The sequence below is a fragment of the Saimiri boliviensis genome, chromosome 17 (assembly GCF_048565385.1).
Source record: "Saimiri boliviensis isolate mSaiBol1 chromosome 17, mSaiBol1.pri, whole genome shotgun sequence".
Taxonomy (NCBI): Eukaryota; Metazoa; Chordata; class Mammalia; order Primates; family Cebidae; genus Saimiri; species Saimiri boliviensis.
The window spans coordinates 31,415,707-31,436,252 of NC_133465.1; the positions used below are offsets into that span (position 1 = coordinate 31,415,707).

Consider the following 20,546-nt stretch of genomic DNA (forward strand, 5'->3'; position numbering starts at 1 on the left):
GGGTTCACCAAGAGATCATAAATGCAATTGTAAAAGTCATTATAGGGCTATAAAAGGTTGATAGCCTTTCCAACGAAATTCGGCAAAGTTATCAGCTTCTCAGAAGCCCAGCCAGTGCCGTATCAGGGTGCTTTCCAGGGTCGTCCCTTATCATCATCCATACATCTTTCCTTCCTCAATCCCTGCAAACTGCTTGCTCTCAGTGTGCCATAAAACAGCAGACTTCCTCAATTAACCAATAGTGTCTGTGCCAGGCTCTGTCACCAAGCTGCAGAAATGAAAGTCTCTCACATGGTTTCCTCCAGAGAGCAAGAGGTTATGGTAAAATACTCTGGGCAATAAGGAAGCTGGACCACTTGGCAGGAATCATGCAGCCTGGGGAGAGTTTGGGACCCTGAAGGCACTTCTTTAGGGCTTGGGTTCTCTCCACCCTGCTGGGCTGTGGCATCGTGGTCCGGAGCTCAACCCCTCAGTCCCTGCTCCTCCTGCAGCAACCTGCCCTGCGCACCCCACGGCAGGCTGCTTCTGCACGCCACTGCGCTCCATCTGTCATCTCTCTGCGGGTGCTTTTGGGTATCAGCCCTGCTATCAACCACTCCTCTTCTGTCTCCAGTTCAAACCTGCAGAGTCTGAGGGTCCTCCAGGCTACCTCTGAGGCCACTGGCTGCCCCTGGTGACGCGCCCACCCTTGTCCAGGCAACTGCAGGGGTCACATGATACCCAGCAGGGAGACAGGCCCAGGAAACCCCTCAGAAGTAGTCCAGGCCAGGGCAGATGGGTTAAAGAGGAGTTCTTCCAGATAGGAGTTAAGTACTCAAGGCAAAATAATGGATGTGGAATTCAAGACACAACCAGGACCTGGAGCAAAGTTGCAGTCACAGAGCTGCCTGTGTTTCTCGCGTTTTCTCCACCTCTCTCAAGCCACTGCAGGTTTCAGTTTTCACTTCGGGCAAGACTGAGAGCAGGTATTTCCCACATTCCCTTCTTCATCCACGTGCATGACATCACTTGGCAAGATAAACAGCAGCCCTGTGACATATGTCCCTGTTGTCCCCATGTTACATACAAGGAAGCTGAGTCACACAAGGAGCCAAGAATCTTCCCAAAGTGGGCCTGGCTCATGGTGCTGCTGGCCTCTCATAAGAGGTTAGTGACAACCTCCGCTGAGCACTCCATAAACTAAGCACTCAATGCTCACTGCAGCCTGGAGCCTGGGGTGGGCACTCCCCCATTCTAGCAATTTATTTTAATCCCCTCTTCTTTCATCTGGACCTTTCAGCTGCCCCAAGTAACAAACTATTTACATTGAAATTACCCAACAGACAGCTAATCTTATACTGGTCTAGAACAGAGGCAGTAAATACGGGTCATTGGTCATCTGCCCAGGGCAGATGTGGGTGGCTACTTTTTCCCACTGAGCCTTAAAAACACAGAACTTTAACATCCATCTTGCTGCAAGGCTCTGAGCAGCCATTCCTTGTCTATGAAGGTTGGCATAATGGATAAAATTCATTTGCCTTGGAATCGGGTTCACCTTTCCGTGGGGTTTGCATGGGGACCTGCAGTTGATCTCAGATCAGCACTAGTTAGATGCTGCCTTCTCCCCTGCCCATCCAAAGGCCTAATTAGGAGGCTTAGGTCTTCCTGACAGTAAGAGGGGTGCTTGAGGATGCAAATGGCTGGAGGAGATCCCCTTCTGAAGCCTGCGACGATCCTCCCGGGTTTGCTCTGTGACTCCCACACACTTGATAACCTGCTGCAGCTTCCTGCCATATATAAATCTCTTGCCTGGTTTTCCTGTCCTCCACCCTTTCCACTGCCTCACTTCTCAAGCTCTTTTCCAGTAGATAATTAGTGGAGGGGCATTTATGTACACATTGGATGAGAAACAGACTGGAAAAAGGAAACTCCCATTTATTGCAGACCTGCAATGTGCTGCACTCTGTGCTGAAACTTGTATGCCATTTCTCTTTCTCTTTCCATTTCACAGATGAAACTGAAACTGATGAGTAATAGAGCTTGTGCCACCCAGAATGCCCCCTCCAGGGCCTTCCATGGGCTTAGGGGAATCCAGAGCGCCCGTGTGCTTAAGAGCCACTGAGAACAAAGGCATGGTCGGGGCAGGCTGCAGTTGCTATGTCTCTACTTGATGCAGGTCCCCAGGAGAGCAGACTCTCCCACCAAAATCAGAGCTCAGAGCTCAGGGTCAGACATCTACCCCCATATGTCCATCCATCCATTCATCCATCCACCCATCCACACATCCACCCATCCATCCATTCACCCACCCATCCATCCATCCATCCATCCATCTATCCATCCATCCATCCATCCACTCATCCATCCATCCATTCATCCATCCACCCATCCATCTATCCATCCACCCACCTACCCACCCATCCATCCAACCATCCATCCATCCATCCATCCACCCATCTATCCATTCATCCATTCATCCATCCACCCATACATCCATCAATCCATCCATCCATCCACTCATCCATTTATCCATTCATCCATCCATCCATCCATCTATCCACCCATTTATCCATCCATCCATCCATCCATTCATCCATCCATCCATCTATCCACCCATTCATCCATCCACCCACCCACCCATCCATCCACCCACCCATCCATCCATCCATCCACCCATTGATCCATCCATCCATCCATCCATCCATCCACCCATTGATCCATCCACCCATCCATCCATCCATCCATCCATCCACCCATCCATCCACCCATCCATCCACCCACCCATCCACCCATCCATCCATCCATCAGCTTGCCACTCACTCATTTGTTGATGGTCCATTGACTACTGCACATCCATGAGAAGCTATATAATAAAAAAAGAAAGCCCATTACTGGTGTTGTCAAGGATGTGGACTGATTGGAGCCCTCTCACTATGCTCGCAGTGATGTAAAATGGTGCAGCAGCCACTTCAGAAATAGTCTGGCAGTTCCTTAAAAAAATTGAACATAAAGTTTCCCTGTGATCCAACAATTCTACTCCAAGAGAATTGAAAGTATATGTACACACAAAAACCTATACTCAAATGTTTATATTGAACAGCAATATTCACAATGACCAAAAATAGAAGCAACTCAAATGCCCATCAATTGATGAATGGATACATAAAATGTAGTATATCCATACAGTGGAACTTTATTAAGCCATAAAAAAGAATGAAGAACTTAAACATGCCACAACGTGAATGAACCTTGAAAACATTATGCTAAGTGAAATAAGCTATTCACAAAGGGCCAAATATTACATGATTCCATTTATATAAAACATCCAAAATCGGCAAATCTATAGAGAAAAAAAGTAGATTTAGTGGTTTCCAAGAGTTGGGGGTAAGGAAGAAATGAGGAGTGACTGTTAATTGGTATGGGGTTTCTATTTGGGGTGACGAAAACGTTCTGGAATTAGAAAGCGGTGATGGTTGCATAACTTTGTGAATACACTAGAAAGCACTAAATTATACTCTTTGAAAGGGGGAATTTTATGGCATGTGACTTTTATCTCAACAAAACAAAGTCCGCTGAGCACCTACTCTGGGCCAGGCACGCTGCTGGTGCTGCAGAAATGTGTGAGACCTGACCTTGGCTTTGAGAAGCTTGTGTCTAGTAAAAGAGACAGACCAGTGAGCCCAGTTAAAACAGTGGGATCAGTGTTGAGGGGAGGAGAGCCCAAGGGATTTGGGGAACCCCAGGGGGCTTGAGGATGGAGGGTCAAGGGAACCCCTAGAGGTAACAATGCCACTAAGTGAAGCGGAGTCTGAAGGGGATTTGAGACAGGGGAAGGGTGGGTCAGGGAGCTGGTGGGAAGGACATTTCAGCTACAGGGAACAGTGTGTGCAAAGGCATGGCTTGCTGGAGAACTCCTGAGTCAGGAGGAGCTCTGAAGTGCAGGCCAGGATGAGACAGGCCAGACACAGGTGTTGGAAGCAGAAGTGCAAGTTTCTTTCTTCCAGTATGGGGGTTCCCTTGCAAGTCCCTGGGGAACCCCTGCACTGCTCAGTCCTTCCTCCAAACCCCTGCCAGCGTCACAGATCATTCCTCTGATTTTCCTGCCTCTTTCCCAGGGCCGTCTCTGCCCTTTAAATGGTTGTTGTCTACGGGAGCTTGGTCTTGGGTGAGAGAGGGCTGCCTTCAGCCTCAGCCCGGTGGCGGCACAAAGATGCTCTTCCCAGATGCATCTGGAATCAAATGGACCTGAATCTTGGTTCTGCAGCTTTAACTGTGTGATTTTGGGAAAAATTCTTTACTCTCCCTAAGCCTCACTTTTGTCCTCTGTAAAATCGGGTTGACACAGCTCACCTCACAGCATGGTGGTGTGGAATGCATGCAATAACGCGTAAAAAGGCTCTGGTAGCCAGCTGGATGTTGCTCCTTGAGCTCCAGCACGTCCAGGTGCTGGGAGAATAGCAGCAGGCAGAGCCAGCCAGCTCCCTGCAGCTGCTCTGATAAAGCTACGGCTGTGCTCTGGCTCTGGCAAGACAGGCACGTGCTCAAGCTGAACTGCAGGGCAGGCGCTGTGTACATCACCTCGCTACTCCTCCCCAAGGCTCCAGGAGGTGGGGACTCTGTGAGCATTCACACTTTACAGATAAGCAAACTGAAACCGAGAGGAACCTCTCCAAGGCCCACAGATGACTTCAGGTGGCAGGCCTGAGAGTGGCTCCTGCTGTTATTAATAGCTTGGCCCCCACAGCCTCCCACTAAGTTGCGGGAGGAATTGCCCTTCCTCCCTTCCTCCCATTCTTCCTTCACCCACCAAGAGACAGACCCCCGCTGTTTCAAGAGTGAGCCTCTCTGCTCTGGCCAACTGTCCTAGAATTTTGATGCACTTGGCCTGTTCCCTTGGTTTCCACTCTGTTTTTAAGGAAGCAGCCTCTGTCTCCCAAGTGCCCTGCCTCCAACAGGCTCTGGCACTCATCTTGACTCCTCTACTGGCGGCAGAGGGGAGAGGGAAAGAGAGAGCCAGCTTGCCTGCCGTCACTCACCGCTGGATCCCCAGGACCCAGCTTGGAAAACATAGGATGATGCTCAGGAAACCGGTATAACATGAATGGAGAATGGGCAGGGGCATTGGTGGCTGCCCTCTCTGTGCCTCCTGTAATGAAAATGGCCACGAGAGGCTCCTTTCCTTTGGGAAAGGTGAATTACTGGCACAGTCACATGTCTGAGATAGTATTTCAAAAAGGAAAGATTCACCTTTTCTATTATATAACGAACGGGCTTGGTGGCTCATGCCTGTAATCCCAGCACTTTGGGAGGCCGAGGCGGGCGGATCATGAGGTTAGGAGTTCAAGACCAGCCTGGCCAACCTGGTGAAACCCCATCTCTACTGAAAACACAAAAATTAGCTGGGCACAGTGGCATGTGCCTATAAATCCCAGCTACTCAGGAGGCTGAGGCAGGATAATCGCTTGAACCCAAAAGGTGGAGGTTGCAGTGAGCAGAGATCACCCCATTGCACTCCAGTCTGGGTGACAGAGCAAGACTCCATCTCAAAAAAATAAAATAAATAAATAAAACTAACATATGCCCAGATGGCAAGTACAGAGAAGGCTAAAGAAAATATAACCATTGCCCATAATTCTACCACTTTTTAATATTGTGCTATTTTTTTCCTCACATTTTCTTCTGTCTTTATTTTGCATGGTGGGGGTTATTATTTTTCTACTGATATCATGAACATTATTTCTTATCATAATTTTTTTTTTTAAGAGATCAGAGTCTCACTGTTGCCCAGGCTGGAGAGTGCAGTGGTGCAATCATAGCTCACTGCAGCCTCTAATTCTTCAGCCCAAGTGACCCTCCCACCTCAGCCTCTCAAGTAGCTGAGACTGCTGGCATTCACCACCATGCCTGGCTAATTTTTGTATTTTTTGTAGAGACAGGGTTTCCCCATGTTGGCAAGGCTGGCCTCAAACTCTTGGGCTCAAGCCAGCCTCCCATCTTGGCCTCCCAAAGTGCTAAAATTACAGGCACGAGCCACCACATCTGGCCAAAAGATTCTTAATACACTTTTTCTTGGTGGTGGGGGCACACATGGGTCACCATAAGGCTGGTCCGGTGTGCCTTTCCCTGTGCTGACCATCTGGGTTGCTTCTGACTCACATAGAGGATGGTGCCCCTGACATCGCTGTGCACACCGTGGCCAGGCCCTGCAGGAATTGCCAGTCGTTGCTGCATTCTGCCTTTGGGTGGCACTCTGGTGGGGAAGAGTTTTCCTAGAGCATCAAAGACCTGATATATATGAGGTGGGGAGACTCAGAAAGCCCAGATCTCACAGCTGGCAAGGCCTCAGAGACCCCTAAGTGAAAAAAAGAAAGTCTGGAGGGCTCCTGCAGCCTAACAAAGATGCATTGATTCTTAGGGAATGATACAAGAGCATGTGCTTAGCTGAACTTCTTTGTTTTTTGTTTTTTGAGACTGAGTCTTGCTCTGTCACCCAGGCTGGAGTGCAGTGGCATGAGCTGGGCTCACTGCAACCTCCACCTCCTGGGTTCAAGTGATTCTCCTGCCTCAGCCTCCTGAGTAGCTGGGACTACAGGCGCCCACCACCATGCCTGGGTAATTTTTGTTTGTTTGTTTGTTTGTTTTTTGTACTTTTAGTAGAGATAGGGTTTCACCATATTAGCCAGGATGGTCTCGATCTCTTGACCTGCTGAACAGCCCACCTCAGCCTCCCAAAGCCCTGGGATTACAGGTGTGAGCCAGTGCACCTGGTGGCATTTAGAACTTCTTGGATCAGCATCCGGCACCCTCAGAGGCTGTAGTTGGGGAGAAGACGATCAAACATCGCTCTTCCTCAGTTTGGCCTAATTCTAACCCTCCTGTAGCAGCAACGTCTGTCCTTGTCTCGTTTCAGTGCACTCTGTGAATTCCAGAGGGCTTTTCCAGGAGCAAGGAAGGCTGCTCTGCCCACAGCAGGCCTTGGGGATTGAAACCCCCCAGGAGCAGCCTCAGTGAGCAATGCTCTGGGACCGCTGGGTCAATAGCCCAGGCCCTGGCCCCTCAGGTGGGATCACTCGAAGCCCTGTGTTCTGCATCGTTTTTTCAAGTTCCCTGGTGGGACTGAGCCTAGCTGCACATTGTGAAAGCTGACTTACAGGACCTTTAGTAGCTGCCTCCCTTTCTCTGTCTCACTTCCTCATTCCCCTCCTGATGTCCCCTGCACCTCCCAGATACACTATTTGCCCCTGAATCTTGCCCCTTGAACCACCACACCCTGGGACTACCCCAGGTACCACTCTGTTTATTATTTCTCAATCCAGAAGGGGAGACACCCGGGAAGCCACATGGGAGGGCAGGGAAGGGAGCGTGTTCTCGGGATGCTTGACAAGAAATGAGCCTTTGAAAGAAATTCCTGCTGGAACACCAGTGAAGTGCCAGGCCTACACCAGCCAACGTGAGTCACACTCCAGGAACTCAGCAAAGCTCGTCCACCTCCCTGGTCCACCGGGGGCCTGTCTGCCTGGAGTGACCACTTGTGCATTTCCAGTGAAAATCCCTTCGCTTCCGTCAGTCATCTCCAAGTCAGGCAAGGTGGTACCAAGCTGGGAAGACCTCCGCTTCGGAGCTGCTGGAATTTGTGTGACTCACGCCCTCCAGTGGTCACTTGACAAACGACATGGGGCTCCGGGGCCAGGGACTTGAGCTTGTTAAAGCATCAGAAGTGGGAGGGAGCCAGGAATGCGTCTTCTCAGTGCCTGCCTTTGAGAGTGGAGTGGAGTGAAGGCTCCGCAGGACACGGGCCCCGCCACGGGGCATGCACACACACAAGTGGAAAGGGCCACACCGGGTTTCTTTCACGTCCCGTCTTTATCATTTGTGTCGCATCTGCATGCACCTGAACTGTTATTTGCTTAGACGTTTTCTCTTCAGCTGGCTCTTTTTAAGCCTTAAGTCTATTTCCCAAATACAATTTTTTTCACTTTCCGTGAAGTGGGTCACACTGCGGGAACTCCATCTCCTCCTTCCGTGGCCTCACACAGAGCTGGCACCAGACACGGACACGGAGGGGACATTCAGCCCCAGGTGGTCCTCAGCTCCGACCTTGGCTTCAGTTTCCTGCTCCCTCCTGGCCACCTCTCCTTGCCCCTGGGTGTACCCACCTGTAGCAAAATGGGCACACACACAGTGGGTACACAAGGTGGGGTCCAGTCGAGGTTTCAGACCTGGGTCAGTCCTCAGCTTCGCCACTTACAAGCCAAGGGACACTGAGCTGCTTGCTCAAACTTTCTGTGTCTCCGTTTCCTTATCTGTGAAGTGGAGATTGTATTATAATAGTATGATACGATCACACAGCCTTGTTGAAGGATTAACTGAGATGAGAAACGGAAAGCCCAGGGTCTGGCTGTATTTATGGACCATGTGCTAAAGAAAGTACAAGCTGGGACTCCAGGGTTGTAACCCTGCCACCCCCTGCCTGTGTGATCTTGGACACGTCACTTAGCTTTGCTGAGTCTTAATTTCCCCGTCTATCAAATGGGGCTAGTGATCATTGCTACCGCACAGGACTTGTGTGGATTAAATGATTGGTATGTTTAAGTGCCTTGCTCAGTAAACGGTAGCTCTGCTCATTGTTTTTGTAGAAAGGGCTTCAAAGTTGCTAACTTCCGAGGGCTAACCGGACCTGAACCATCTTCACAGCCTGGCATAGGGACAGATCAAATTGAATCCATGGAAAATCAGTTCCAGGATAATGAGGCCGAGACATTCCCGTGCTGATTTCTATCAGCTGGTTTCTATCCCGTGCTGGTTTCTATCTGCCCGGGGCAGCCTGGGAATGCGAGGAGGAGGGCACTTCTCCGTGGCCGCCTCAGAACCTCCATCACCACCCTCCGGGGGCCCACCTGTCCCCCACCTGCCCTTCAAGGTGCCCTTTGATTTCTCCCCAGCTGAATTCACCTGCCGCATCCATCAGCAGAAGAGGCCCAGGAATGCGGCCCGCTGGGCGGGCAGGGCCAAGAGGAAGGCAGCGTTGCAGGCCCAGGAAGCTGCAGGAGATTTGGAGAGGGGATGTCTGCCAACCTCCAGCAGAAGGGCCAGCCCTGGGCCCTGCAGATAGGCGCTCTGGGGAGGGTACCAGAAGCTCACTGTCCCGGCTCGAAGGCTGTCTGCTGTGTGACCTTGGTGAGTCTCCTAACCTCTCTGTGTCATCACAATCATTATCACTGTTTTTACCCCCCTCCTCTTCCTATTTGCCGGTTAAGAGAGGACTGGGATAGTGGTCATGGTTACACAACATAAATCTTCTAAAAACCGTTGAATTTTACACTTTACAATAACGAATCAGTAATTTTATATTATGTGAATTTTACTCCAATTAAAAATTAAAAATACATACATGAATTTAATGCGACAGAGAGAGAGGGAGGACCGGGAATTTAAAAGCAGGTGTTTGTGGTGGATGGGGGACCTGTCTGAAGCTACTTCAAAAGGCAATTTGGCACTACTTGGTCTGTGTCAAGAGGGAAATTGTCACTCTCTGACCCCAGCAAGGATCATAGATTCTTGTGTGGCTGCCTTTTTGCTTGATGGCTCAAAGCATTTTCTTGTGTCAAGTTTACTTCTATTTTTGTCACCATTTGTCATGAGAAAAGTCAGGCCCAGAGAGAAGTGGCTTTTCCAAGGCCACACAGCAGGTTGGCTGTGGAGCTGTCACTCAAACCTGACACTTTCAGGCTGAAGGAAACCAGAACATGCCACCCCTAAATATGCCGATGTGGTGACCTGATCACTTCCAGCTGAAGGCACTTGAGAAGGAGCAGCGAGAGAGAGGCTATCTGAACAGCCCCGTTCGGCCTGCAGTCAGCCACGAACATTCCTTGCAGAAAGATGCTTTCGTAGCATCGAGATGAGAAGATAGCTTTCCCTGAGTCATCTACAAATACAAACAAACCTTGCTGCCCTGCTCCTTAGCTCACTGCCGTGCGTTTACCTGCTCACAGCTTCCCAGCCCTGGAAGCCTACAGCTGCGTTCCTTTTTCCTATCACTTTTCCTTCCTTCCTTCCTTCCTTCTTTCCTGCATTCTCTTTCTTTCCTCCTTTCTTTCTTTCATTCTCTCCCCCCTTTCTTTCTTTCTTTTCTTTTCTTTTTTATTTATTTATTTATTTTTTTAGAGGCTGAAGTGCAGTGGCGTGATCATAACTCTCTGCAGCCTCAAACTCCCAGGCTCAAGCGATCCTTCTACCTCATCCTCCTGAGTAGCTAGGGCTACAGTAGCTGGGCAAGCCACCATACCTAGCTAATTTATTTTCAATTTTTCTGTAGAGATTGGGGCTCACTATGTTGCCCAGGCTGGTCTCGAACTCCTGGCCTCAAGCAATCTGCCCACCTCAGCCTCCCAAAGTGCTGGGATTCCAGGCATGAGCCACCGCGCCCGGCCATCTTGTCACTTTCTAAAATGCATTGCTCTTCATGGCAGGCACTCCATAAGCCAGAGTTCTAAGCCACAGCCTTGAGCTACCTTCACTGAGGCTTCTCCTGCGTGATGTGCCTCAAAGACTTTAATGACCCTGCTTGTTCTCTTCTGTATTAATAATGTCTTTTGTTACAGTTGTCTGTCCAACAGAAAACTTAGGAGGATTGAGGAGAAATTATATTTCCTTCCCAACTGGCTAATTCCAAATGTGTCCTCAAGCCTGATGCTCAGTTTAGGCAGCATCTGCCTAACTGCTGACTCAAACCCTGCCCCAGGTCAAGAACACCACAATGAGCAGACGCTGCATTAGAGGGGCACCCCAGATGACATGCTTGACAGATCCAATAACTGAATAACTGCATTTTCTGAAGGAAGATCAACCAAGTGTTTTGGGGCCGAGTAGGTGGGATTCTTGAGGATTCCATGACCAGCAAGCAGTAGTATCTCCCTCAGAGGCTCTTGAGTTGGGGGGCATTAAATGGGTTAATACATGTGTTTGCTGCAGGAATAGCCAGAATATGTGAAAGCAGTTACAGGGAATAGAGTGCAGCAAACTCCTATTCATCCCTCAAAACCCTACCCTGGTATCCTCTCCCTTGTAAACTTTCCCTGAACAATACAGAACCAGCTACATCAGCACCATGCCATCCCTCCATTACTACAGGTATCACTCTGTACTGTACTTATCCATTCATTTTTCTAGGCTTTGCACTCGCCGAGACCAGGATTCTGACTCTTTGCTCAGTGAGTGTTGTTTACCTGAACTGAACCAACTGAAGCCTGAAAGATGGCTTTGATATGTCAAAACTCATTCCAGTTTACTCCTATTTTTCATTCATTCATCCACTCATTCACTCAACAAATACCTTTGAGCTCTGATATTTATGTCGTCTTGTGACTCTTTTTTTTTTTTTTTTTTTCTTGAGACGGAGTTTCGCTCTTGTTACCCAGGCTGGAGTGCAATGGCGCGATCTCGGCTCACCGCAACCTCCGCCTCCTGGGCTCAGGCAGTTCTCCTTCCTCAGCCTCCTAAGTAGCTGGGATTACAGGCACGTGCCACCACGCCCAGCTAGTATTTTTTGTATTTTTTTTTAGTAGAGACGGGGTTTCACTATGTTGACCAGGATGGTCTCGATCTCTCGACCTCGTGATCCACCCGCCTCGGCCTCCCAAAGTGCTGGGATTACAGGCTTGAGCCACCGCGCCTGGCCTAGTGACTCTGAATTTATCTTTGACAAAATGACTGTATTATCAGGCTGAATCTAACTTGGGAAAGACAGGAAGGAGATTTGCAGATGGTGGCAGCAGTGAGTTGGACGGTGAGATCAAGCGCGATTCTTTTCCTTTTGCTTCTCAACGCCTCCCTAACGTAGTTATTATTTTTCTTTTATGATGGACAAACGCATATGTATAGGAATGCTGTATTTGAGGCATCATAAGGAATGAAATTATAGGCCAGGCGCGGTGGCTCACCCTTGTAATCCCAGCACTTTGGGAGGCTGAGGTGGGCAGATCACTTGAGCTCAGGAGTTTGCGCCCAGCGTGGGTGATATGGTGAAACCCGGTCTCTACCCAAAACACAAAAACATTAGGTGGGCATGGTTGTGTGCGCTTGTAGTCCCAGCTACTCAGGAGGCTGAGGTGGGAGGATCGCTTGAGCCTGGGAGGCAGAAGTCGCAGTGAGCAGAGATTGTGCCACTTGCACTCCAGTCTGGGTGACAGAGAGAGACCCCATCTCAAAATAATAATAATAAAAGAAATGAAATTAAATGATAGTAAATTATCACTTTTTAATATAAGAAGTGATCGTTTCCATTATCAGAAAAGGAATTTTTTCCCCTGTAGAAAAAAATCCTACCTGCCATTCCGCCAAAGTTTACCTAGTGCTACAGGGTGAGGTGTTAGTAAGACCGTACTCGGAGGCCTCTCTGTGCCAACTGCCTGCCTTCCTTTCCCTTCCAAAAACCTCAAGTGACTAGTTCAGGGGCCCATCTGGAATAAGGGCATCATTTAACATCACTGACCTGCAGGAACCTCAGCGTTTTCCAGCATGTCCCACACTGTCAATATCCCCCCAGGTTCCTGGACTCCCGTCACAAGCTGGAAAAGTGAGAGGATCGGCAGGGATTAACCAGAGTCCCTGCTGAGGAAAAAATTCCCCAGATGCCGAAAGTGAGGCCGTGTGGCTTGACCAAATACAGCCTGGCTCCATGGTGCCTGTGTCTCAGCGGCTCCGCTGCTAATGAGCTGCCACCTTGGACTTGGGACCAGGAAGAGGTGGGTTGGCTGAAGATGCACCACACAGTGATGTAACAGCAAGATCAAGTCACTCACAGGCCCTGGCAGTCACAGTCATAAATGAGCTAACTGTACACCCAGCCCGGGACACTCCCTTTGGAAACAAAAAAAAAAAGAGCTCTTTATGCAAAAACAACCCTCTGGATGGGATGGGGTGAATATAAATACTTCTTGACTGCCAGTGTGTTTATAACTTTGCAACGAGTCGAAAACTGAGGCTCCAACTCCAGAGAACGCAGCCTCATCACTGCTTTAAACATCTCTCGGCCACCTTTGGCGAGGGAACTGGGCAGTTGCAGACAGTCCCGAAGCTCCCAAGGCACAGGGACTGTGTCTTCCCAGTTGGACTCTCCTTACCCTGGGGAGGCAGTGCAGCCCGCTGCGAGGTGAGTTGCCTTCATTTCTGGGGAAGCGGCTGTTTTGAGAGGGTCTTGTTTCTTCCCGTTTGAGAAGGCTTAGACAATTGTGGGACTTTTCTGCCTACAGAGAGAAGGTGATGGAAAGTCTAGGTAAAGAAATGCCAAGATGAGGTTCAGTCATTTGAACATGGCGTCTCCATCAGATTTCTGTTCTTCAGATACTGGCTGTGGTTGCTGCAAGGAGAAACTTTCTGAAAAGTCCAGAATGGGAGTCTGTGTCTGCTAAGACTTTTCTTTAACATAGATGATTTATCTTATTCAGTCCTTATAATATGCAACCTCCCCACCAATCCTGCTGAGATGGATGTATTCAACCCATTTTATGGATGAAGCAATGAGTTTCAGTTAAATAACTTGATCCAGGACACATAACTGGTAGAGCTAGGATTCCAGGATTTGAACCCGGGTCCAAGGGGCCATAAGCTCTTTTCTTTCCTTTCTTGCTTTCCCTCCCTCCCTCTCTCCCTCCCTCCCTCCTTCTTTCCTTTCTTTTCTTCTTTCTTTCTTTTTCTCCACTCATTCACTCAACAAAGACCTTCGAGTTCTGATATTTATGTCGTCTTGTGACTCAATTTATCTTTGACAAAGTGACTGTATTATCAGGCTGAATCTAACTTGGGAAAGACAGGAAGGAGATTAGCAGGCGGTGGCAGCAGTGAGTTGGACGGTGAGATCAAGCGCGATTCTTTTCCTTTTGCTTCTCAACGCCTCCCTAATGTAGTTATTATTTTTCTTTTATGACGGACAAACGCATATGTATAGGAATGCTGTATCTGAGGCACCATAAGGAATGAAATTAGAGGCCAGGCGCGGTGGCTCACCCTTGTAATCCCAGCACTTTGGGAGGCTGAGGTGGGCAGATCACTTGAGCTCAGGAGTTCTAGACCAGCATCTGTCTTCCCTCCTCCCTTCCTCACTCTCTCTCTTCCTTCCTTCCTTCCTTCCTTCCTTCCTTTCTTCCTTCCTCCTCTCTCTCTTTTTTTTTTTTTTATTTGGAGACAGGGTCTCACTCTGTTGCCCAGGCTGGAGTGCAGTGGCGTGATCACAGCTCACTGCAGCCTTGACTGCCCAGGCTCAAGCGATCCTTCTGTCTCAGCCTCCTGAGTAACTGGGACCACAGGCACAAGACACCGTGCCTGCTTAATTTTTAATTTTTTTTTTTTTTTTTTTTTTTTTTTTTTTTTTTTGAGACGGAGTTTCGCTCTTGTTACCCAGGCTGGAGTGCAATGGCGCGATCTCGGCTCACCGCAACCTCCGCCTCCTGGGTTCAGGCAATTCTCCTGCCTCAGCCTCCTGAGTAGCTGGGATTACAGGCATGTGCCACCATGCCCAGCTAATTTTTTGTATTTTTAGTAGAGACGGGGTTTCACCATGTTGACCAGGATGGTCTCGATCTCTCGACCTCATGATCCACCCGCCTCGGCCTCCCAAAGTGCTGGGATTACAGGCTTGAGCCACCGCGCCCGGCCGATTTTTTAATTTTTTTGTACACAAGGTCTCCCCATGTTGCCCAGTATGAACTCAAACTCTTGGGCTCAAGTGATCCTCCTGCCTCGGCCTCCCAAAGTGCTGCGATTATAGGCATGAATCACTGAGCCTGGCCTAGAATTCTTACATGGACTATATTCACTGCATTGTCTTAGAAAGACAGTTTCTGCGTCTTTGATCTTTCTCTTGTCTGTTTCAAAGGAGATGATCTCAGATTTTTAGAGCTGAGTGCGTTTTTCACAAATAGTTTCTCCCCATGTAATAAAAGATGAGCAAGTGATAATGCTGACTTAGAACAACTGCAAAATCTTTAAAAGAATGGCAGCTACGGCTTGAGTGCTTTTCCCAGTAACAGACCTAAAACTACAGTTGCTAATGAGAGCTGCTGGAAAGCGTCTTTCAGGGTCAGGCAAAGGCACTCCTGTTTCAGTGACCTCCTGGCTCTTCCTCACCCTGCCTGGAGCTGGCGATGAAGCCCAGCTGGGAACAGTGGACCAGCAGGTCCCGCTCAGGAGGCCCATGGGACATGTACGACATGTAGTTTGTCCTTGTTACATGGCAGTGGAGGAGGGGGTCCAGTGTTTTTCCTTTAGACTGTTAGGTGGCTTTACAGAATTAAGTCTGTGTCCGAAGCCTCCCCATTCCAACCCCCAAATAGAGACAGAGGTTGCAAAGCACTGATGAAGGGGCTCATGCTGGCGTTCGTTCAGCGAGACAACCCCATTGAGAAGCCCAATGCTGTAAACTCTTCAACCTTCCCTCACCACTGCTTTCCTTCTTCAGCCCCACAGTGAAGAACGTCTGAGCTCAAATCCAGAGAAGTGACATAAGTGACCTGCTTTGCGAAGCCGCAAAGATGGCCTGTCCTTGGAGGTTTCTGTTCAAAGCCACATTCCGCCAGGATGTAACGACGGAGGGAAAAGACATCAACAACAATGTGGGCAAAGCCCCCTGTGCCACCTCCAGGTGAGTGTTCCCTGGGGGCACCTCTCGCTGTCTCCTTGGGCACCCATGCCATGTCGGCGCCAGTGACTCAGAATTCCTCTCTCTGCTCCTCCTCTCTCACTTGAGATCTGATCTTGTTTCTTCTTGGAAGTCCCTGTTAGAATTCAATGAAGTCGCTGATGATTGGGCGTCTTGCTGTGACTGACGACAGTATGTGGAGGAGGAAGGGACATGGCACGGGGCTGGCCCCGAAGGAGCTTGGAATCTCTGGGGGAAGAATATGAGAAGGAGCTTGACCTGAGAATGGGAGGCAGTAGAGCCTGGTGGTGGGAACCGAAGAGGGGTCTGGGGGTGGGGGATCGGCATCCTGGCCTGCGTCTATTCCAATTCACCTCTCGATAGATGCTTTGAGTATCATCCCAGTGAAGGGTATCAGGATGTTAGACAAACTAGTTCCAAGTCCTATGCTGGTGGCACTGGCTGCCCGGTGCTGCCTCTTGCTGGCTGTGTGACTTGGAGCAAGTTAACCTCTCTGAACCTTAGTGCTGACCTGCGGTATGAGGAGCCCGAGGGGGCACTCCTCACAGTGTGCTGAGGATGAAATGATCTGCAGCACTCAGCACCGTGCCTGCACAGAGCAGGCGCTCAGTCCACATCAGGGTTCATAGCCATCTGAATACCTGCCCTTGCCAGAGCTACACAAGCCACTTTACATACTTTGCATATCAACTGATCTCTGCCCCGGCTCTGTGAACTTTGTGTGATTGACGCTTTTCACATAGGAGGAAATAGAAACGCTGATAGATTTATGACTTTCCCCAGCTTGAATGACCAGTAATTACAGAGTTGGAATTGGAGTCCAGAGTTGGATTCTTCATGTCCCTCCTCCCCAGGACCGTCCCTCCTCCCAGGGCAGAACCAAGAGAATGAGTGAGTCAATGAAGGAGTCAGGGCACAGGCTTGAGGCTTGCTCAGGTGGAAAGACAAGGCAATCTGCAAAAACACAATTGCGTAACTCAAAACAAAGCCCCCATCTGCACAGGGCACCACACAGCCCCACAGCCCCACCACCTCAGAGGGGCCTTTCCCATGGACTACAAAAGGCAGGGCGCCCCCTGGAGGTGTGCGCCATCATGGCCCTGAGTGTATCTGTCAGAGGCGTCAAAAAACTCCAATGGCTAAGAAGATGGGCTTGGGGATGAGCAAGTGGCTTTGCCACTCAGTAGCCCTGTACCTGTCGGCACGTCCCCTAACCTCTGAGCCCCAATTTCCTCCTCTGTAAAAAGAGGGTAGCAATGGTGATTTACTGGATTTGGGATAAGGATTAAACGAGATTTCCCATGCAAGCAACTTAGCACAGTGCCTGACCCGGAGTAAGTGCTCAGCAAATGGTACTGTTGGCATTGCCATCATGAGTGGTGGTGCTGGCAGCTAGGAGGTGGTAGAGCAACATTAAACAGAGTTCCCTCTAGGGGCATCGCAGAAGTCAGGTGGACTCTGTGGCCTTGGAAGTACGGGTAGAATGTAGATGGGTGCAGAGAAGTAGCAAGGACATTCAGGAAGAGGGGTGAGGTGAGCAGAGACTCAGAGGCAGAAATGAGCTGGACCGCACTTGGCCAGGAGTGGACTGGGGGCTGGGATAGGCACAGCCAGGCTAGAGAATGAAGGCTTGAAGGCAGAGTCGGAGATTTGGACTTGTTCTGCCTGGCAGTAGGGAGCCATTGTAGGTCCTTGAGCAGGACAGTCCAGGTGTGGTGTGGCAGGTAAACTGGAGGAGAAGGCTTTGAAACCAGGTAGTCTGGGCTGTGGTAGCCGAGGTGGCTAAGAGAACAAGAGGTGAGAACACAGGGTGTTCTGCTGGCACTTCAGATTCTAAGGGCTGTAGAGGGACAGTGGCTTCACCCCTCCTTCTCTTCGTCTCATCATCGCAGCCCCTGCCAGCTGGCCTCCGCAGCTCCAGCTCCCCACACTGGCTCTGAGCTCTCTCCTGCCAACTGGACTGCTAGCAAGTCATGCCCCTATTCTAGAGCCCTCAGTAGCTCCCCATTGCCTGTGGCCGCATTAAAGCTTCCACAGAGTTCTGTGTGAGCACCCTACCCGAATGGAGAGCCCATCCTACTGGCCCAGCCCAGCCTGCCTCGGCTCCCCAGTGCCTGCGCACAGCACATTCCTCTATCAGCTTATCCAGACACAACCCATTCCCTATTTTTTTTTTCTATTTTTCTTTTTAAAAATTTTAAATGTAATTTTTTATTGAGGCAGAGTCTCAAAAACAGTCTGCGCTGTTGCCCAGACCTCAGTGCAGTGGCTCCAAATCAGCTCACTGCACTGCAACCTCCACCTCCCAGGTTCAAGTGATTCTCCCGCCTCAGCCTCCCAAGTAGCTGGGACTGTAGGCATGTGCCACCATGCCTGGCTAACTTTTGTATTTTTAGTAGAGATGGGGTTTTGCCCTATCGGCCAGGCTGGTCTCGAACTCCTGACCTCAAACGATCCTGCTGCCTTAGCCTCCAAAAGTGTTGGGATTACAGGCATGAGCCACTGCACCTGGGGTTCTCTTTTCTTTCTTCTCTCTCTTTCTCTCCCTCTCTCTTTTTAAAGTTGAGAATCTTATTATGTTGCCCAGGCTGCTCTTGAACTCCTGGGCCCCAGCAATCCACCAGCTGTCTTTCCATATCACCCTGAATCTCTCTCCTCCCAAAACTCTTACGGTGCTGCCTGCAGCCTTTAACACTCATCCCCTACACTCTCTAATAACATTGCTAATTATCCCTGTGTCTTTGGGGACTGACTTGTGTATTGACTTGTGTCTTTGGACCATTCAGGAAACGTGAGGTCAGACCCCAGGGAGGGCCCTGAGCTGCAGTGGACCTGTGGCAAACCAGCTAACTTGAGCATCTTTTCCCCGCTCCTCTTCATGCTGAGGCGGGCTGGTGGAAAGGCTCCAATCAGATAGAAGAGGGGATGAAGAAAAAAATATCACATCAATTTGTTTAACTCTCCCAGCGATCCATGAGTTTTAGTCATCCCATTTTTAAGGGTGAGGACTCTGAAGCCTAGGAAGTTGAAGTAATTTTCGAGATCTCATAGTTAGCAAATGACAGAGCCAGCGTTCAGATCTGAGCAGCCCAGAGGGACCACTGCACGAGGTGGCCACCTTTCGTGTCCTGGGCATGTTCCATTCCATGGACGAGTACATGTGGATGCCCACTGCCTGGACCTGGCTGGGAGTGGAGACATCAGTGAAACCCTCCCGCTCTTCGGCGAATTGTTTGAGCCACTTATTACTTGCATACACGACCGCTAAAAACAGTAATGAGACAGGAACTATTACCCTTGTTTTACAAGATTGAGCAATGTATTGGAGGTCAATACCCGGGAAATGGTGGCGCTAAGGTTTTAATCAAGTCCAAAGTCATAACATCTACACCACCTAGGCTCTCCCGGAGGGCCTATGGTGTGCCGGACTGTTCAAGAGACAGAAAAAAGGCTCAGTTTCTGCTGTCAGGAAGGAAATGGGGAAACCGATGCCTTCCTCACTGGTTTGGGAGGTGTACATGAAGAACTCCATGTTAAAAAATTGGCCGGGCGCGGTGGCTCATGCCTGTAATCCCAGCACTTTGGGAGGCTGAGGCGGGTGGATCATGAGGTCAAGCGATTGAGACCATCCTGGTCAACAAGGTGAAACCCCGTCTCTACTAAAAATACAAAAAATTAGCTGGGCATGGTGGCGCGTGCCTATAATCCCAGCTACTCAGGAGGCTGAGGCAGGAGAATTGCCTGAACCCAGGAGCCGGAGGTTGCAGTGAGCCGAGATCGCGCCATTGCACTCCAGCCTGGGTAACAAGAGCGAAACTCCATCTCAAAAAAAAAAAAAAAAAAAAAAAATTGGAGAAACTTGTCAGGAATAGGTGGGACAGAGTAGACAGGAGGTAGCAGGTGTGGGTGCACTGGCATCATGGTAGAGGCCTCTTCTGGGGTGACTGCCGAGGTGCCTGGCCTGGCTGTAGTGTAGAGAGGAGTCAGGGGAGAAGGCTTTTGGGAGGAGGTGGGACCACCCAGAGAGCAGCATCCATCCCAGTGAGGGGAGTGGGTATTACTGGAAGAGGAAGCAGCCACGCAAAGGGGATTTCATCCCGAAAGCAATGGGAGCTAATGAATATGTTTTGATTTTTAAAAGTAATTTTCTAATCTGTTCAGGTGTCATGAGACCAAGAACCTAAGTGACTGATGATTCTATATCTTTTGTAAACAATTAGATAGTGAGCATGGGGTGTGTGCACGTGTGTGTGTGTGTGTGTGTGTGTGTGTATTTTAGAGACAAAGGCAAATATGGGAGTATCTAGGTGAAGACAGAATTCAGAACCAAGTCGAGCTACGTGTTGCTAGCCGGGCTACAGTTGGCTGGGAATAAATATGCATCCTCTCTCATTCTGCTTTAACTGGGGTTTGGGATTTAATGTGCTTGCACATGGTCAGGAGGGCCCCCTGCACGCTGAAGTCCAGGGCTGCTGCCCCATCTGGGTCTGGATCGTACCATTTATTCCGCTCTGTGAAATACAAAGAGCAACTTACAGGTGGAGCAAAGTCAGGAGGCTCTGCGCAGTTCAGGTAGCAAGGATGAGGGGCCTGCAAGGCACAGGAGCGCACTTACTGTTCCCCCAGCTATGTTCCCACGGAAATCACCCCCAACCCATTGCTTTCTTTAGTTTTTTTCTGGAATCGCAGAGAGCATGCTGTATATAACAAGTGCTATAACACTTCCCGGGACAGCCTTGTGAGGTGGTGTGAGCTCAGGCTGAGCTGTGGTTTGGGGTGGGGGGGGCGCTGTGTGGCCCTGGACAAGATCCTTAACCTCTCTGGCCCCAGCTAATGCCTCAATAAAGTGGAGATGACGACATAGAGCTGCCTTCTTGACCGTATTTAGTAAGGATTGGACGAAATGACA

The 20,546-nt window shown here is 49.6% G+C and overlaps 1 protein-coding gene and 1 long non-coding RNA gene across 6 annotated transcripts in view; both read left to right on the forward strand.

The window, feature by feature from the left end:
* The window catches only part of LOC141581942 (uncharacterized), a 31,677-nt gene extending 22,370 nt beyond the window's left edge, over window positions 1–9,307 (forward strand). The window contains exon 3 of the long non-coding RNA XR_012514768.1: window positions 8,922–9,307. This is a non-coding gene — a long non-coding RNA (uncharacterized LOC141581942). The remainder of the gene's footprint in view (window positions 1–8,921) is intronic.
* Window positions 9,308–12,601: 3,294 nt separating this feature from the next.
* NOS2 (nitric oxide synthase 2) overlaps window positions 12,602–20,546 on the forward strand; it is a 45,904-nt gene continuing 37,959 nt past the window's right edge. The window contains exons 1-2 of one of the 5 annotated variants that reach the window (XM_074388476.1): window positions 12,602–13,132; window positions 15,437–15,619. In XM_074388476.1, coding sequence (XP_074244577.1) covers window positions 15,510–15,619 — 110 coding nt within the window. In that variant the 5' untranslated portion in view covers window positions 12,602–13,132; window positions 15,437–15,509. The remainder of the gene's footprint in view (window positions 13,133–15,436; window positions 15,620–20,546) is intronic. The other 4 variants (XM_074388477.1, XM_074388478.1, XM_074388479.1 and 1 more) reach the window with 4 other exon arrangements.